At 46.2% G+C, this 19,035-nt stretch overlaps 1 protein-coding gene across 1 annotated transcript in view; it reads right to left on the minus strand.

Annotated features, from left to right (window-relative positions):
• Positions 1-2,127: 2,127 nt before the first annotated feature.
• Positions 2,128-19,035, minus strand: part of LOC141127792 (uncharacterized) — a 50,520-nt gene continuing 33,612 nt past the window's right edge. The window contains 3 exon segments of the mRNA XM_073614569.1: positions 2,128-2,354; positions 2,486-2,610; positions 5,139-5,832. Coding sequence (XP_073470670.1) covers positions 2,128-2,354; positions 2,486-2,610; positions 5,139-5,832 — 1,046 coding nt within the window.

Consider the following 19,035-nt stretch of genomic DNA (forward strand, 5'->3'; position numbering starts at 1 on the left):
CATTAATTTATTTTTGAACAAACAGACAACTTGCAATCTTTGTGTGAGCATTGTTCTGAAGGCCGATTTTTCGAGAATAGTTATTTTGCCTAACTTAAGTTCGAGAGAACCTAAACAAGAAAAGAAAAATATTTTTATTATCCACTGAACTGTGAGTTGTTCAATACCGGCCACTTTCACCCCTTAGTGCCCAGGCCAATTTTCAGATTTTATTTTTTGCTAAACAAACTAAAAAAATGTCAACATTTTTGAAAAAAATTTTTTTTCTCAGTTTGTCATAAAATGTTGTTTTCCCCTTCACTGACGGGCGCTGATGAGGAGGCTCTGATATGTAGAATTGATGAGCACTGACAGGCAACATTGATGGGCAGCACTAATGATGAGGTACTGATGTGTTACTGACAGGTGTTACTGCTGGGCACTGTGGTGGGCACTGTGATGGGCACTGTCAGTCTTTTATTATGGGGACACTGCTGTGCATTTATTGGCATGTGATTGGCACATCTGAGGGGGTTGTGCTGATAATCAATGTTCTGCCGCTGATCGGCTCTCCCTGTCAGCGTGAACCGAGGAATGACGTTTACCGGCACTTCCTGGTTCACGCGATGATCAGCTGTGATTGGTCACAGCTGATCACGTGATAAGAAGCCTCTGACAGAGGCTCCTCATCACGATCGGAGATGCGGTGTGTCAGACTTGAGAGGCCACGGTCGGCGCGGGCCAGCATGTTATCCTGCTGGACGTCATATGCTGCCCAGTCAGGATAACAGAACCACTTCCCGGATGTCAATATGTTAATGACCGGGCAGGAAGTGGTTAATGTATCATTCAGAAACTTAAAGTGGAACTTTCCTTAAAACAATTTTAACCTCTTGGTGCTGAAAGCCGAACGACCGCATATTTGTGTGCAATATTGGAAATACCGAAAGCTCCCTATCGCTGCTTGGGATCTGGAGCTTACTGATCATGTGACCACCGTGGCAGGCAATCACAAAGGTCACATGACCATAAACACCGCCCCACCTCCCAACACCTAAAACTTTTTAAAGGACCAGGAAGCCAACATTGGTTTCCCTTCCCATTCCTGGTTTTTGCTCCTCACAACACTGACTTCTGGTTTCCTGACCCCGGCTCATCTGATTACCGGCTCTGGAATCCAGACCCTGGCTTGTATTTGACTAAACTCCTGATTGTTACTTTGCTGGGTTCACGTATGTGCGTCACGGTTTCCAGCCTGGGGCCCGATGCATTTCTGCTCACTGGTTTAGGTGCGATTCAGGTACAAATTCTTGGGACCAGACCCAAAAACACACAGGACCCTTTTGGAAAGCACATTGTGGCCACCTCAGACATGTGTGAACCAGCTTCATTGGGAGCCAGTCACACTCACATGTGAATTGGATGCTGTGAAAACCGCATCCAATATGCACATATGTGAAGTCAGCCTAAAGGGGCGATTTTACATGTACTTTCTTTCTCTGCCTGGTTTATGGTTCCTGAAAACCTAGTTATTATCCGGATTGGGTTGGTTTTGTTACTATTGGATTCTGAATTGAAGATAAGTTTGTGTCTAGGTTTGGAGCATGCCCGTCTGAAGGCCCTCTATAAACATGTCTTGGAGTACCCTCATGCCAGGAGTCTCATTTGAAGACCTTGTCGTCGGTGCAGTTCCTCCTAACACGTAGGTACTGGCTGTAGGGAATCGAGCGAATCAGAGGTTGGGGGTGAAAACTGGTGGCGTGTAGAATAGAATTGCCGGATGTCGGCTTGCAGTATAGGGAGCTGGTTAGTGAGCCATCTTGTTGCTTATGGATTGTCACGTCCAGGAAAGTGATCTCATGTTCATGGAATGTCATGGTGAAAGTAAGATTGAACGGGTTGGTGTTCAACTTTTGCAGAAAAGCTTGAAGATTGTCTGGGGTACCATCCCAAACAACCAAATCACCACATTGTCCATATAGGGACGTGTGGATGTGGACTGTTCCAACCTGCTTTCCCATTCCCCCAGGTACAGGTTCGCATACGATGGGGCACAGGAAGTCCCCATCGCAACCCCCTGTACCTGGAGGAAAAAACTGCCATTGAACATAAAGTAGTTATGGTTTAAAATGAAGTCCAGAGTGTCAATCAGGAAATGTCTTTTACTTTACTTTCGCTTAGACGGGCATCTCGTGACAGCACATGCTGGATACAGGCCAGTCCTTTGTCGTGAGATATTGAACTATACAGAGCTTCAACGTCCAAAGCTACCAATAGCGATTTAGGTGGAACATGGATACTATCTATGATCTTCAAGAGATGCATAGTATAATTTACATAACTGGGTATGCTCAGCACGTACGGCCGTACATAAGCTGATGGAGACATCATTTCTGGAAATGTACCAAGCATACTGACCTCCTGACATTTGACAACCAGTCTCTTCAAAAGATCTTGTAGTGTTGCCACGGCTATCTCTCTCTCTCTCTCTCTCTCTCTCTCTCACATCCTTCTATGATTGCCTTCTCTGCAGCCCCATCCAATTCATGAATCAAATCTTTTCTTAACTCATTTAGCTTAATGTCCAGTTCAGTAACCACAGTTATTCCTTCCAGGGATGGCAAAGGTGTCCTAAACAGGAGCAATCACAAAAATCACATATACGCTCCAACAATCAATTTAACTACTTCAATACCGGCCACTTTCACCCCTTAGTGCCCAGGATAATTTTCAGCCTTCATCGCTGTCACACTTTGAATGACAATTGCGCTGTCATGTAACACTGTACCCAGATGACATTTTTGTAATTTTCTTCCCACAAATAGAACTTTCTTTTAGTGGTATTTTTTTTTTTAACACAGAAAATGTTTATTAAGTAAACTGCACTTTAGAATTGAATTTGAATAACAGATCATTGTAACAGAAACATCTGCAGATAATTACAACAGTTCTAGATGATACAGATTTCAGTGTAGATTGAGAACAGGGCCTACTGCCATGCACTTACCTCAATTGTAAGTAGACATTGTTAGAAGTAAAGAAGGTAAGTCTCTTTCTCAACTGCTTTGAACATGACATCTATCTTTCATACATGGTATCACTGTTAATGTGAGGTCTTTTCCCCTGAGATTCTGCTTATCTTAGGGACATTGCAGTGGAAGGGGGGGAGGGGGGGGAAGAGCCAGGGGGACAAGGAGGATTGGAGGAGTTGGAGAGAGTGTAGGAAGGTTTGTTGAATGAGGTAAAGGGGAGAGGAAAAGAAGAAATGGAAGAACAAGAGGAGGGAAGGGGGCAAGAGAGGTCCCCAGAGAGAGACTACCCTTACAATATAGATAGAAGAGATGGACAGATGGAGAGGGGAGGGGATGGCAAGAAAGATAAGCAGAGCGGGAATTCGGGGAAGCTCGCCCAGCCTCACTTATGTTAATAAGAGCATGCACTAATATCTTTTAAAGATAGAGGATATTAACTCCACCATCCACTGTCAGCCAGTCCGCTTCTCAGGGCCCATCCCGTCAGTATAATCACACCACCAGATGACGATCTGCAACCCAAGCCGCCCAAATTTTGTCAAACTTCTTGGGGCAGTTCCTGCCCATGTAGGTAAGTTTGTAGATTGGCAGTACTGCATTTATCTGTGCCCTCCACGCCTCAACGGTGGGGGGTCCTACCGTTTCCAGCGTAACATAATTTCTTTCCTAGCATAATAAGCTGCATAGAACACAAAAAGTTTGGTATGTTTGCCTGCTGTTAAATTATCTGTGATACCCAAGAAGAACATCATTGGGTCTGCTTTCAGCTGCAGCCCTGCCACACCATTTACATCCGACACTATGTCGCGCCAATAGGTCTGGAGGACAGGACATGCCCATACTACGTGAAAGAAGGTCCCCACTGACTGTCGGCATTTGGGGCACCCATCATCGAGCCCTGGATAGATTCTAGACAATTTTTGTGGGGTATAATACACCCTGTGAAGAAACTTCAGTTGGACAAATCTGTCCCTTGCTGAAATCATAAAAGGGATGCATTGCTGCAGACCTTCCGACCAGTCTTCCTCGGTCAGAGCCAGAATATCCAGTTGCCATTTATGAAAGAGGGGGAGCATTTTGGAAGTATCTTTGCACGTAAGTCTAAGGTATATAGAGGATAATGTTCAGTGTGAGTGTGACGAAAAGCGTACAGAAACTTTGGGAGGAAGGACATCTTGAGCAAATTTACTCTCCCCACCGGGGTTAACGGCAATGTTTTCCACACCGCACATCGCTGGATGAGTTGATTTAGAATAGGGTAAACATTGTCAGCTAGGTAGCTTTGTGGGTCAGATTGAATCTGTATGCCTAGGTATTTAAATTTGGTCACTTTTTTAAGGGGAAGAGGGGGGTCCGCCGATATTGGGATGTCCGTCAGGGGGAATAGGAGAGATTTCTCCCAGTTCACCCTGATTCCCGAGAACGCACCAAATCTATCAATAATGGATAGGGCCGCTCTAAACGATTGTTGGGAGTCGCGAAGATACAGTAGCATATCGTCCGCATAGAGGGAACCTTTTCAACAAGGGGCGGGAATGAAATGCCTCCCATCTCAGGGGACCTCCTAAGGAGTTCCGCCAGCGGCTCGATCGCAAGGGCAAACAGAGCCGGCGAAAGCGGGCAGCCTTGCCTGGTGCCTCGGTGGAGGGGAATAAAGGCCGATAGAACCCCACCGGTACGTATCCTAGCCGATGGGCCGGAGTACAGCAGCCGGATCCATCGTATAAATTTGGGCCCTATCCCGAACTTATGCAGGATTAGCCATAGATATTCCCACTCCACCGAGTCAAAGGCTTTCTCGGCATCCAGAGAAGTCACCACACCCGCCTCCCTCTCAGCAGTCGTACCCTCCAGAATAGTATAAAGTCTCCTCAAATTAATATCAGTGCCTTTACCCGGCATGAAGCCAGTCTGGTCTCCATGTATTAATGATAGGATTACTGAGTTGAGTCTACTAGCCAATACTTTTGCAAGCATTTTTGCGTCCAAGTTTAGGAGTGATATGGGCCTATACGAGGAGCAAAGCTCAGGGTCCTTACCAGCCTTGGGTATCACCACTATCACAGCTCTGGACATAGAGGGGGCAACGAATTTAGTTCAAATGAGGCAGCTAAGATCTCCTGCAACCTAACAGCTATGGTCTCCATGTGTGTCTTGTAGAACTCCACTGGGAGTCCATCATCTCCCGGGGTTTTCCCGGATTGTAGGGAGTTAATGGCATTTTGGAGTTCCTTAAGGGTGAGCGGAGCATCAAGCCTCCCGCGGGCTTCTTCTGAGAGGGTGGGTAAGTCAATAGTCTCCACATATGCTTGGAGTTCTGCAGTAGAATATTGCACTTTAGATGTATATGAATCCTCGTAATACGAGGCAAAACATGCATTTATGTCCCTGGGGTTGGAGTGCAACCGCCCTGACACGTCCTTGATGTTAGCCACTGAAGTTGTCGCCGATTGCTCCCTAGAGAGCCATGCTAGGAGTCTCCCTGACCGCTCACCCTGCTCAAAGATACGTTGAGACTGATGTAATAGCTGTGTTTTCGTGGCCGCTACCCTAAGGAGCGTCACCTCGCGCACTGCGCACTGTAAGTCTGTTCTGAGTACCTCATCTTTAGTATTGGTGTACTGAGTTTCTAAGTCAGCTGCCCTTCGTTCAGCCTGGAGCAGATCAGCCCCAGTTTGACGTCGGGTGCGAGCAATCGCCATCCGATAATGGTCCTGAGCATGAAATTTAAACGCCTCCCAACTATGAGCAGGTGTAGCAGGGGGGTTTTCAGCCCAAAAGTTCTGCGTTGCAACCTCAGCATCCTGTTCTATACGATTATCTGAAATCCAGAAGCGTGATAGGCGCCAGAGACAGTCAGTGGGGACAGGACACACATTTAGACTAAGTAAAAGAGGAGAATGGTCCGATATACCCCTGGGCAGGTGGGAAATTTCATGAACCATGTTGAGATTCTTTTAGTGGTATTTGATCACCTCTAAAAAACTAAACTAAAAAAATACCAACATTTTTGAAAAAAAAAAGTTTTTTTCAGTTTGTCATAAAATGTTGTTTTCCCCTTCACTGATGGGCACTGATGAGGAGGCTCTGATATGTAGAACTGATGGGCACTGACAGGCAACATTGATGGGCAGCACTAATGATGAGGTACTGATTTGTTACTGACAGGTGTTACTGCTGGGCACTGTGATGGGCACTGTCAGTCTTTTATTATGGAGTAGGGATGAGCCGAACACCCCCCTGTTCGGTTCGCACCAGAACATGCGAACAGGAAAAAAGTTCGTTCGAACATGCGAACACCGTTAAAGTCTATGGGACACGAACATGAATAATCAAAAGTGCTAATTTTAAAGGCTTATATGCAAGTTATTGTCATAAAAAGTGTTTGGGGACCTGGGTCCTGCCCCAGGGGACATGGATCGATGCAAAAAAAAGTTTTAAAAACGGCCGTTTTTTCAGGAGCAGTGATTTTAATAATGCTTAAAGTCAAACAATAAAAGTGTAATATCCCTTTAAATTTCGTACCTAGGGGGTGTCTATAGTATGCCTGTAAAGGGGCGCATGTTTCCTGTGTTTAGAACAGTCCGACAGCAAAATGACATTTTGAAGGAAAAAACTCATTTAAAACTACCCGCGGCTATTGCATTGCCGACAATACACATAGAAGTTCATTGATAAAAACGGCATGGGAATTCCCCAAAGGGGAACCCCGAACCAAAATTTAAAAAAAAAAAATGACGTGGGAGTCCTCCTAAATTCCATACCAGGCCCTTCAGGTCTGGTATGGATATTGAGGGGAACCCCGGCCAAAATTTTAAAAAAAAATGACGTGGGGTTCCCCCTAAATTCCATACCAGACCCTTCAGGTCTGGTATGGATTTTAAGGGGAACCCCGCGCCAAAAAAAAAAAAAAAAAAACGGCGTGGGGTCCCCCCAAAAATCCATACCAGACCCTTATCCGAGCACGCAACCTGGCAGGCCGCAGGAAAAGAGGGGGGGACGAGAGTGCGCCCCCCCTCCCTCCTGAGCCGTACCAGGCCACATGCCCTCAACATTGGGAGGGTGCTTTGGGGTAGTCCCCCAAAACACCTTGTCCCCATGTTGATGAGGACAAGGGCCTCATCCCCACAACCCTGGCCGGTGGTTGTGGGGGTCTGCGGGCGGGGGGCTTATCGGAATCTGGAAGCCCCCTTTAACAAGGTGACCCCCAGATCCCGGCCCCCCCCTGTGTGAAATGGTAAGGGGGTACATAAGTACCCCTACCATTTCACGAAAAAAGTGTCAAAAATGTTAAAAATGACAAGAGACAGTTTTTGACAATTCCTTTATTTAAATGCTTCTTCTTTCTTCTATCTTCCTTCATCTTCTGGTTCTTCTGGCTCTTCTGGTTCTTCTGGTTCTTCCTCCGGCGTTCTCGTCCAGCATCTCCTCCGTGGCGTCTTCTGTCTTCTTCTCCTCGGGCCGCTCCGCACCCATGGCATGGGGGGAGGCTTCCGCTCTTCTCTTCTTCATTTTCTTCTCCGGGCCGCTCCGCAATCCATGCTGGCATGGAGGGAGGCTCCCGCTGTCTGACGGCGCTCCTCGTCTGACAGTTCTTAAATAACGGGGGGGCGGGGCCACCCGGTGACCCCGCCCCCCTCTGACGCACGGTGACTTGACGGGACTTCCCTGTGGCATTCCCCGTGACGTCACAGGGAAGTCCCGTCAAGTCACCGTGCGTCAGAGGGGGGCGGGGTCACCGGGTGGCCCCGCCCCCGTTATTTAAGAACTGTCAGACGAGGAGCGCCGTCACACAGCGGGAGCCTCCCTCCATGCCAGCATGGATTGCGGAGCGGCCCGGAGAAGAAAATGAAGAAGAGAAGAGCGGGAGCCTCCCCCCCATGCCATGGGTGCGGAGCGGCCCGAGGAGAAGAAGATAGAAGACGCCGCGGAGGAGATGCTGGACGAGAACGCCAGAGGAGGAACCAGAAGAGACAGAAGAACCAGAAGATGAAGGAAGATAGAAGAAGCATTTAAATAAAGGAATTGTCAAAAACTGTCTCTTGTCATTTTTAACATTTTTGACACTTTTTTCGTGAAATGGTAGGGGTACTTATGTACCCCCTTACCATTTCACACAGGGGGGGGGCCGGGATCTGGGGGTCACCTTGTTAAAGGGGGCTTCCAGATTCCGATAAGCCCCCCGCCCGCAGACCCCCACAACCACCGGCCAGGGTTGTGGGGATGAGGCCCTTGTCCTCATCAACATGGGGACAAGGTGTTTTGGGGGGCTACCCCAAAGCACCCTTCCAATGTTGAGGGCATGTGGCCTGGTACGGTTCAGGAGGCAGGGGGGGCCGCACTCTCGTCCCCCCCTCTTTTCCTGCGGCCTGCCAGGTTGCGTGCTCGGATAAGGGTCTGGTATGGAATTTTGGGGGGACCCCACGCCGTTTTTTTTTTTTTTTTGGCGCGGGGTTCCCCTTAAAATCCATACCAGACCTGAAGGGTCTGGTATGGAATTTAGGGGGAACCCCACGTCATTTTTTTTTTTAAATTTTGGCCGGGGTTCCCCTTAATATCCATACCAGACCTGAAGGGCCTGGTATGGAATTTAGGGGGACCCCCACGTCATTTTTTTTTTTAAATTTTGGTTCGGGGTTCCCCTTTGGGGAATTCCCACGCCGTTTTTATCAATGAACTTCTATGTGTATTGTCGGCAATGCAATAGCCGCGGGTAGTTTTAAATAAGTTTTTTCCTTCAAAATGTCATTTTGCTGTCAGACTGTTCTAAACACAGGAAACATGCGCCCCTTTACAGGCACACTATAGACACCCCCCAGGTATGAAATTTAAAGGGATATTACACTTTTATTGATTGACTTTAAGCATTATTAAAATCACTGCTCCTGAAAAAACGGCCGTTTTTAAAACTTTTTTTTGCATTGATCCATGTCCCCTGGGGCAGGACCCAGGTCCCCAAACACTTTTTATGACAATAACTTGCATATTAGCCTTTAAAATTAGCACTTTTGATTTCTCCCATAGACTTTTAAAGGGTGTTCCGCGGCATTCGAATTTGCCGCGAACACCCCAAATTGTTCGCTGTTCGGTGAACTTGCGAACAGCCAATGTTCGAGTCGAACATGAGTTCGACTCGAACTCGAAGCTCATCCCTATTATGGAGACACTGCTGGGCACTGTGGTGGGCACTGTCAGTCTTTTATTATGGAGACACTGCTGGGCACTGTGGTGGGCACGGGCAGTCTTTTATTATGGAGACACTGCTGGGCACTGTGGTGGGCACTGTCAGTCTTTTATTATGGAGACACTGCTGGGCACTGTGGTGGGCACTGGCAGTCTTTTATTATGGAGACACTGCTGGGCACTGTGATGGGCACTGTGGGGGGCACTATCAGTCTTTTATTATGGGGGCACTGTCAGTCTTTTATTATGGAGACACTGCTGGACACTGTGATGGGCACTGTGGGGGGCACTATCAGTCTTTTATTGTGGGGGCACTGTGGTGGGTACTGGCAGTCTTTTATTATGGGGACACTGCTGGGCACTTATTGGCATGTGATTGGCACATCTGAGGGGGTTGTGCTGATAATCAATGTTCTGCCACCGATCGGCTCTCCCTGTCAGCGTGAACCGAGGAATGACGTTTACCGGCACTTCCTGGTTCACGTGATGATCAGTTGTGATTGGTCACAGCTGATCACGTGGTAAGAAGCCTCTGACAGAGGCTCCTCATCACGATCGGAGATGCGGTGTGTCAGACTTGAGACGCCACGATCGGCGCGGGCCAGCATGTTATCCTGCTGGACGTCATATGATGCCCAGTCAGGATAACAGAACCACTTCCCGGATGTCAATATGTTAATGACCGGGCAGGAAGTGGTTAATGTATCATTCAGAAACTTAAAGTGGAACTTTCCCCAAAACAACTTTAACCTCTTGGTGCTGAAAGCCGAACGACCGCATATTTGTGTGCAATATTGGAAAAACCGAAAGCTCCCTATCGCTGCTTGGGATCTGGAGCTTACTGATCATGTGACTACCGTGGCAGGCAATCACAAAGGTCACATGACCATAAACACCGCCCCACCTCCCAACACCTAAAACTTTTTAAAGGACCAGGAAGCCAACATTGGTTTCCCTTCCTATTCCTGGTTTTTGCTCCTCACAACACTGACTTCTGGTTTCCTGACCCTGGCTCATCTGATTACCGGCTCTGGAATCCAGACCCTGGCTTGTTTTTGACTACACTCCTGAACTGTTATTTTGCTGGGTTCACGTATGTGCGTCGCGGTTTCCAGCCTGGGGCCCGATGCGTTTCTGCTCACTGGTTTAGGTGCGATTCAGGTACAAATTCTTGGGACCAGACCCAAAAACACACAGGACCCTTTTGGAAAGCACATTGTGGCCACCTCAGACATGTGTGAACCAGCTTCATTGGGAGCCAGTCACACTCACATGTGAATTGGATGCTGTGAAAAGCGCATCCAATATGCACATATGTGAAGCCAGCCTAAAGTGGCGATTTTACATGTACTTTCTTTCTCTGCCTGGTTTCTGGTTCCTGACAGGAACATACATGTCATTCTATAAAATATGAGCTTCTCTCACCTACAACCACAAAAGTCTGCATACTGCAAGGAACAAAATGGCTACTAATTCTCCATATGAATGATATTATTCTCCTACTTTCAGTGGAGCCCCCATCAGTTCAGCAGGGGGAATGCAGGAGGGGTGATCATTGCAATGGGGGAGGTCCATTATTTGAAGCAAGACACTAAATGGCTCTGCAACAACAGGGAGGTCATACAGGAGATTGCAGCCCCCCTGCTGGCCAGCCCCCACTCTCCCCCTCCCCAACAGTGCTGCTGGCTTTTACTCTAATGGGGATTGGTTGACCCCTTCTTTCCAGGATCCCCCCTCCCCCCGCTTCCAGGGACCCTGTGTTCCCCTCCCACACTGCTGCAGGATGGAGAGAGGGAGAAGGGGCCAGAAATATGTCATTTACCAGCACCTTCCTTTTCTGAATGAACAGTAAGTGATCGCACCGGTCACTCACTCCATTTATTTATAATGGAAGCATAATAAACTGTTTATAATGCTTCATCTTATGAATGGACAGGAACCTCTGTACAGAGCACTCCCTGTTCATTCATCTGCAGTGCGGCTGAGGTTGTAAAGAGGATTGGGAAATCTGCGCCCTTCATTTCTTTCTCAGAAGTGAGAGATCAGTGAAGCGCAGGTGTGGGTGAGTGGCCATGAATGTACATGGGGGGTCGTACACCTTCACCCAAACACCGCTCAAATTAGGGTCTGTAGTTCATACAGCTGCTGCCTCTCCATAGCATAACATGCCTGCACACAGCCCTATTCACACTGTACAGACCACAGCACACATGTGACTGACCCCAAAAATCTATTCACACACAAAGAACTACATCTATACAATATACTTTGTATCTTTTAGATTTAGCTAACAGAAGGCCTGCATACATATATAATGTGCAAGGACCAAACATGACTAGCCATAGTATTTTTATAATCAAGAAAGGGAAGCGATACAAACCTGATGTCTTCTCTCAGTTGGTTAATTAATGCCTTCCATTCATCCGAAGTCAATGACAATTTTAAGGCACTAATAGTGGATTGCTGCAAAAAAATTAAAAAATGTTCCCATTGAGAAGTAATAAAAGATGGAAAGGTGGACATGCATAAAGAAAAAGTCCATTTGTATTATTGTTATACACAATTTATACGGCGCCAACAGTTTGCGCAGCACTTTACAATTCTGAGGGGGAAGCACAATTACAGTTCAATGCAGAAGGAATAGGTAGGTCCGGACAATGGAGCTTACAGTCTAAAAGGGAGGGGGGGAGGGGTTACAAAAGGGGGGGGGCTGATTGAGGTTACTCAGGTACAGTTCTTATGTGGGGGTGGGATAGGCTTCCCTGAATAAGAACATTTTCAAGGCTCGCCTAAATTCAGACAGGGTTAGGGGCTGATCGCATATACTGGGACAGGGAGTTCCAGAGGATGGAAGAGTCTCTGGAGAAGTCCTGAAGGTGGACAGGTTAGGGGCTGATCGGATATACCGGGGCAGGGAGTTCCAGAGGATGGGAGGAGGTAACAAGGGAGATAGAAATCAGGAGGTCCTGGGAGGAGCGGAGGGGAAGATTTGGGCGATATCTGTAGATGAGATTGGTGATGTGGATGAGGTTGGTGATGAAGATGAGGTTGGTGATGTAGATGAGGTTGGTGATGTAGATGGGGGCGATGTTGTGGATGGCATTGTATGTTGTGGTTATTATTTTGAGTTTAATATGGTGGGGGAGGAGAAAACAGTGAAGGGATTGGCAGAGAGGGGGAGAAGTCACGGATCGATTAGTGAATCTAATGGGAGTGGTTTCATAATTATCAATCAGCTGCTGCACTTGCAGGGCTCTAATAAATGAAAGCGGCAGTGTCTGCATCCCTTTATATATGATTCCCATTGGGAGTATCTCACCAAAAAGTACATTCATTGCAGAGAATGTCAGAAATCTGACTTGTATCTTAGTGCAGACTTCTGGGAAAATCAGTCAGCCAATCACACAAGCAGATCATTTCTGGGAGGCGTTGTTTACACATTCTGAGTACAGAGCGCCTCCTGTTGGCCATATTTCATTTACAGAGAATTAAAGCAGCTGCAGATGAAAAGGAAAGGTATAATAACATAATTACAATATGACTTGTGTCCCAATTCTATACACGAGATTATTTTTTCCCCAGGAAAGTGGAGCTACCCTTCAAGCTGGGCACACAGGATTGCTGGCAGGATTCCCCCATTCACACATTGGAGGCCAATGGAGAAATCCTCCCCTCTGTGCTCTTGTATTCTGATGGTTGAAATTCCTCTTCTGATCAGCATTATCAATTAGCTGCAGCGACTGGTCAAAAGTAACATTTTCCAGCAGTCCTGTTCTACTGAAGTCGGTCTACTGATCAACTTCTGTCCAATAAGCAGGGCTACAGAAAGATGAAGATTTGTCTGGTCTCTGCTGAACCAACCAATCCATGTGTATCCAGGAGAGACCATATACTTCTAGTGTTCCTGAAGGGTGTGTGCACTCACAGAGCAGACACATAATGTATATATGAAAAATAGAAATACCATCATATATTGGCCAGCTGTATTGTGTTGTAGATGCCAGGGGTTTGCCAGTGCTGTCCAATTTGTTCCCATAATTTCCCATGCTGACTTCAAACTGGATGGGGCCAGCAATGTCCTCGATCATGGTGGCAGAATGGAAGACCACTCAACAACCAAACTTTACCCGGCGCTGATATTTCTGGAAAGAGGACATCAGAGATAAAGAACTTTATTCAGGTTATTACATTACAAACAGCAGGGAACTCAGTGAGTGGACTGATCAAAACAAAAACTGATTGGATTCAACTATCCACACAAGTGAGGTGGATCCCTAGTATATTCTACCAGCAAGAACTCCCCTGCTGATAGAAAACACTGATCAGTGCTGTGCTGGTGAAAAACAATCTTCCAACAAGCCTGTTCATTAGATCAACTTCCCCAAACCAGAACAACCAAAGATGGATCAAAATTGGGCTGGTCCCTGCTAAACCAACCAAATTTGGATCCACGTATAACCAGCGTTAGAAGAATGTGTGGGCTGCCATTGCTGGCCACCTTCTGAAATGCTAGTTGCAGGCATAATGGAGAAGTTCATCTTTAAAGTTCACAGGAGAAACACTGAGGTGATCCAAGTTAGGGCTATTAGCACTTAGTTCTCACTTCCAGAACACACATACATCAGGGATTAGAAGGCTGCAAGGCTGTTGGGTCACTGCCAGGAGGGGAGAGCAAGTTAAGTGAAACTTTTATAGAAGAACTACAACATCATCATTGCTTCACCTGTGAAAATTGGGGATAAATGAATCCATGAGTCCTGCATCTCCAGTGGTCAGTGAGAGTGTGCTTTAAAGCTCTTTTACTGCATGTTAAGAATATATTAAAATCTTGACACTGTAGGGGTTTAAGCCCAGTCTCCTAATATTTTACCTTACCCCACATTACCCTTCCTCCAAAAACATCATAAACGACTTGAACTAGTTTTTGGAGTAAATGGCCTCACGGCCTTAAATTTCTTTATTAAAATATAAAATACCATAAATATATAACATAAATAACCGTAACTTTTAATAATACTTTATTGTGAAACTATCAGTAAACAACTGTCACCATGGTCACTGTAAACAATTATTTTCTTGAACCTACCAGTCGGGAACCCCTGACTCGGCAGTACCCTAACTTCCGGTGACCAAAACCATTTTACCTCCTCCAAGCCCTACATAGCCTGAAAGTACACTACTTCAATCCCCAACCTTCATGGATGGGTACCAGCAAAAAACTCCCCATCCAATGGATGGGTACCATAACCAACCCCCATCCACTGGATGGGTACAACATGTTTCATACATGTAACTAGAGAAATCCTATTCAAGGAAACCAAAAAACTGCCACAGCACGAAAGGGGTAACCCCTTACCCTTGAGCGCACCTCCACACCCTCAAGCCTCTCTGAATCCCTTCTAACAGAAGCAAGACACTAAATGGCTCTGCAACAACAGGGGGGTCATACAGGAGATTGCAGCCCCCCTGCTGGTCAGCCCCCCACTCTCTCACCCCTCCCCCCACAGTGCTGCTGGCTTTTACTCTAATGGGGATTGGTTGACCCCTTCTTTCCAGGATCCCCCCTCCCCCCGCTTCCAGGGCCCCTGTGTTCCCCTCCCACACTGCTGCAGGATGGAGAGAGGGAGAAGGGGCCAGAAATATGTAATTTACCAGCACCTTCCTTTTCTGAATGAACAGTAAGTGATCGCATCGGTCACTCACTCCATTTATTTATAACTGAAGCATAACAAACTGTTTATAATGCTTCATCTTATGAATGGACAGGAACCTCTGTACAGAGCACTCCCTGTTCATTCATCTGCAGTGCGGCTGAGGTTGTAAAGAGGATTGGGAAATCTGCGCCCTTCATTTCTTTCTCAGAAGTGAGAGATGAGTGAAGCGCAGGTGTGGGTGAGTGGCCATGAATGTACACGGGGGGTCGTACACCTACACCCAAACACCGCTCAAATTAGGGTCTGTAGTTGTGTTCATACAGCTGCTGCCTCTCCAGAGCATAACATGCCTGCACACAGCCCTATTCACACTGTACAGACCACAGCACACATGTGACTGACCATAAAAATCTATTCACACACAAAGAACTACATCTATACAATATACTTTGTATCTTTTAGATTTAGCTAACAGCAGGCCTGCATACATATATAATGTGCAAGGAGCAAACATGACTAGCCATAGTATTTTTATATATAGTAGGTAGGTTACATAGTAGGTGAGGTTGAAAAAAGACACAAGTCCATCAAGTCCAACCTATGTGTGTGATTATGTGTCAGTATTGCATTGTATATCCCTGTATGTTGTGGTCATTCAGGTGCTTATCTAATAGTTTCTTGAAGCTATCAATGCTCCCCGCTGAGACCACCGCCTGTGGAAGGGAATTCCACATCCTTGCCGCTCTTACAGTAAAGAACCCTCTACGTAGTTTAAGATTAAACCTCTTTTCTTCTAATTTTAATGAGTGGCCACGAGTCTTGGTAAACTCTCTTCTGCGAAAAAGTTTTATCCCTATTGAGGGGTCACCAGTCCGGTATTTGTAAATTGAAATCATATCCCCTCTCAAGCGTCTCTTCTCCAGAGAGAATAAGTTCAGTGCTCGCAACCTTTCCTCATAACTAAGATCCTCCAGACCCTTTATTAGCTTTGTTGCCCTTCTTTGAACTCGCTCCATTTCCAGTACATCCTTCCTGAGGACTGGTGCCCAGAACTGGACCGCATACTCTAGGTGCGGCCGGACCAGAGTCTTGTAGAGCGGGAGAATTATCGTTTTATCTCTGGAGTTGATCCCCCTTTTAATGCATGCCAATATTCTGTTTGCTTTGTTAGCAGCAGCTTGGCATTGCCTGCCATTGCTGAGCCTATCATCCACTAGGACCCCCAGGTCCTTTTCCATCCTAGATTCCCCCAGAGGTTCTCCCCCCAGTGTATAGAATGCATTCATATTTTTGCCATCCAAATGCATTATTTTACATTTTTCTACATTGAACCTCATTTGCCATGTAGTCGCCCACCCCATTAATTTGTTCAGGTCTTTTTGCAAGGTTTCCACGTCCTGCGGAGAAGTTATTGCCCTGCTTAGCTTAGTATCGTCTGCAAATACAGAGATTGAACTGTTTATCCCATCCTCCAGATCGTTTATGAACAAATTAAATAGGATTGGTCCCAGCACAGAACCCTGGGGCACCCCACTACCCACCCCTGACCATTCTGAGTACTCCCCATTTATCACCACCCTCTGAACTCGCCCTTGTAGCCAGTTTTCAATCCATGTACTCACCCTATGGTCCATGCCAACAGACCTTATTTTGTACAGTAAACGTTTATGGGGAACTGTGTCAAATGCTTTTGCAAAATCCAGATACACCACGTCTACAGGCCTTCCTTTATCTAGATGGCAACTCACCTCCTCATAGAAGGTTAATAGATTGGTTTGGCAAGAACGATTCTTCATGAATCCATGCTGATTACTGCTAATGATATCGTACGTATTACTAAAATCCTGTATATAGTCCCTTATCATCCCCTCCAAGAGTTTACATACTATCGATGTTAGGCTAACTGGTCTGTAATTCCCAGGGATGTATTTTGGGCCCTTTTTAAATATAGGTGCTACATTGGCTTTTCTCCAATCAGCTGGTACCATTCCAGTCAGTAGACTATCTGTAAAAATTAGGAACAACGGTCTGGCAATCACTTGACTGAGTTCCCTAAGTACCCTCGGATGCAAGCCATCTGGTCCCGGTGATTTATTAATGTTAAGTTTCTCAAGTCTAATTTTAATTCCGTCCTCTGTTAACCATGTAGGTGCTTCCTGTGTTGTGTCATGAGGATAAACACTGCAGTTTTGGTTACTGAAGCCCCCCGATTCACTCGTGAAGACTGAGGAGAAGAATAAATTCAATACCTTCGCCATCTCCCCATCCTTTGTAACCAGATGTCCTTCCTCATTCTTTATGGGGCCAATATGGTCTGTCCTCCCTTTTTTACTGTTTACATACTTAAAGAATTTCTTGGGATTTTTTTTGCTCTCCTCCGCTATGTGTCTTTCATGTTCTATCTTAGCTGTCCTAATTGCACGCTTACATTTCTTATTGCATTCTTTATAAAGTCTGAATGCTGAGGATGATCCCTCAACCTTGTATTTTTTGAAGGCCTTCTCCTTTGCTTTTATATGCATTTTTACATTGGAGTTAAGCCATCCAGGACTTTTGTTCGCTCTTTTAAATTTATTACCCAATGGGATACATTGGCTAATGCCCTTATTTAATATGCACTTAAAGCAAACCCATCTCTCCTCCGTATTCTTTGTTTCTAATATTTTATCCCAGTTTATGCCTTTTAGCAAGGTTTGTAGTTTAGGGAAGTTGGCTCTTTTGAAATTCAGTGTCTTTGTATTCCCTTTATGTTTCCTATTTGTGTGATTTATACTGAAACTAATTGACCTGTGATCACTGTTACCTAAATTGCCCCGCATTTCCACATCCGTGATCAGGTCTGTATTGTTGGTAATCAGTAGATCCAGTAATGTTTTATTTCTAGTTGGTGCATCTACCATCTGACCCATAAAATTGTCCTGCAAGACATTAAGGAACTGGCGAGCCTTAACTGAATGTGCGGTTCCCTCCGCCCAGTCTATGTCTGGATAATTAAAATCCCCCATTATGATAACACTTCCCATTCTTGCTGCTAATCCAATTTGTGATAGGAGATCCGTCTCCACTTCCTCCCTCAGGTTTGGGGGCCTATAGCATACTCCCAGTATTATTTTCCCCTTAGCTTTATCCCTTTGGAGCTCTACCCATAAGGATTCCACCTCCTCTCTAGCTCCCTCAGTGATGTCATCTCTCACATTCACTTGTACATTATTCTTGATATATAGGCATACCCCTCCCCCTTTTTTACCCTCTCTATCCTTGCGGTATAGGGTATACCCTTGAATGTTTGCCAGCCAATCATGAGAGCTGTTGAACCAGGTTTCTGAAATTCCCACAAAATCCAAATCCTCCTCGTACAACAGTATCTCTAGTTCACCCATCTTGTCCGCCATGCTCCTGGCATTGGTGAACATGCCACATAGTTTAGACCGGTCGCATATTGTCCTCGTATTGGGTGTTTCGAGATTGCAACTAGGACTTGCTACTATACTCACCTTGTGTTTTTGTGCTTTGGTTAACCTACCACTAATGCCCCCAATACTAGCCTCTGGAATATCTTCCGCGCTGGCTATCTCTGCCTCTGGACCCTCCCCCCCATCGCCTAGTTTAAAAAACCCCTCTAACTTTTTGGCCATCTTCCTTCCCAGCAGATCTGCACCCTCCTCATTTAGGTGCAGTCCGTCCCTTCTATAGTACCGGTTACCAACTGAGAAGTCGGCCCAGTCCTCCAGGAACCCAAACCCCTCCTTACTACACCAGCTCTTCAGCCACTTGTTTACTTCCCTAATCTCCCTCTTCCTTTCTGGTGTGGCTCGATGTACCGGTAGTATTCCTGAGAATACTACCTTGGAGGTCCTTTTCCTCAATTTAGCTCCTAAGTCCCTAAAATCGTTCTTTAGGACACTCCATCTGCCTCTGACTTTGTCATTGGTGCCAACGTGCACCATGACAGCCGGGTCTTCCCCAGCCCCTCCCAGTAATCTGTCCACAAGATCCGTGATGTGCCGAACCCGAGCGCCCGGTAGACAACATACTGTTCGGCGCTTCAGGTCTTGGTTACAGATTGCCCTCTCTGTCCTTCTAAGAATTGAGTCCCCTACCACTAGAATCTGTCTTTCCTTTCCCTTTGCTGCCCCCCCACTCTCACTGGAGGAGTTCTTCCCCCGGCAGCTAGGAGAGTCCCTCAT

This window comes from Aquarana catesbeiana, linkage group LG02, assembly GCF_042186555.1.
Source record: "Aquarana catesbeiana isolate 2022-GZ linkage group LG02, ASM4218655v1, whole genome shotgun sequence".
Classification (NCBI taxonomy): Eukaryota; Metazoa; Chordata; class Amphibia; order Anura; family Ranidae; genus Aquarana; species Aquarana catesbeiana.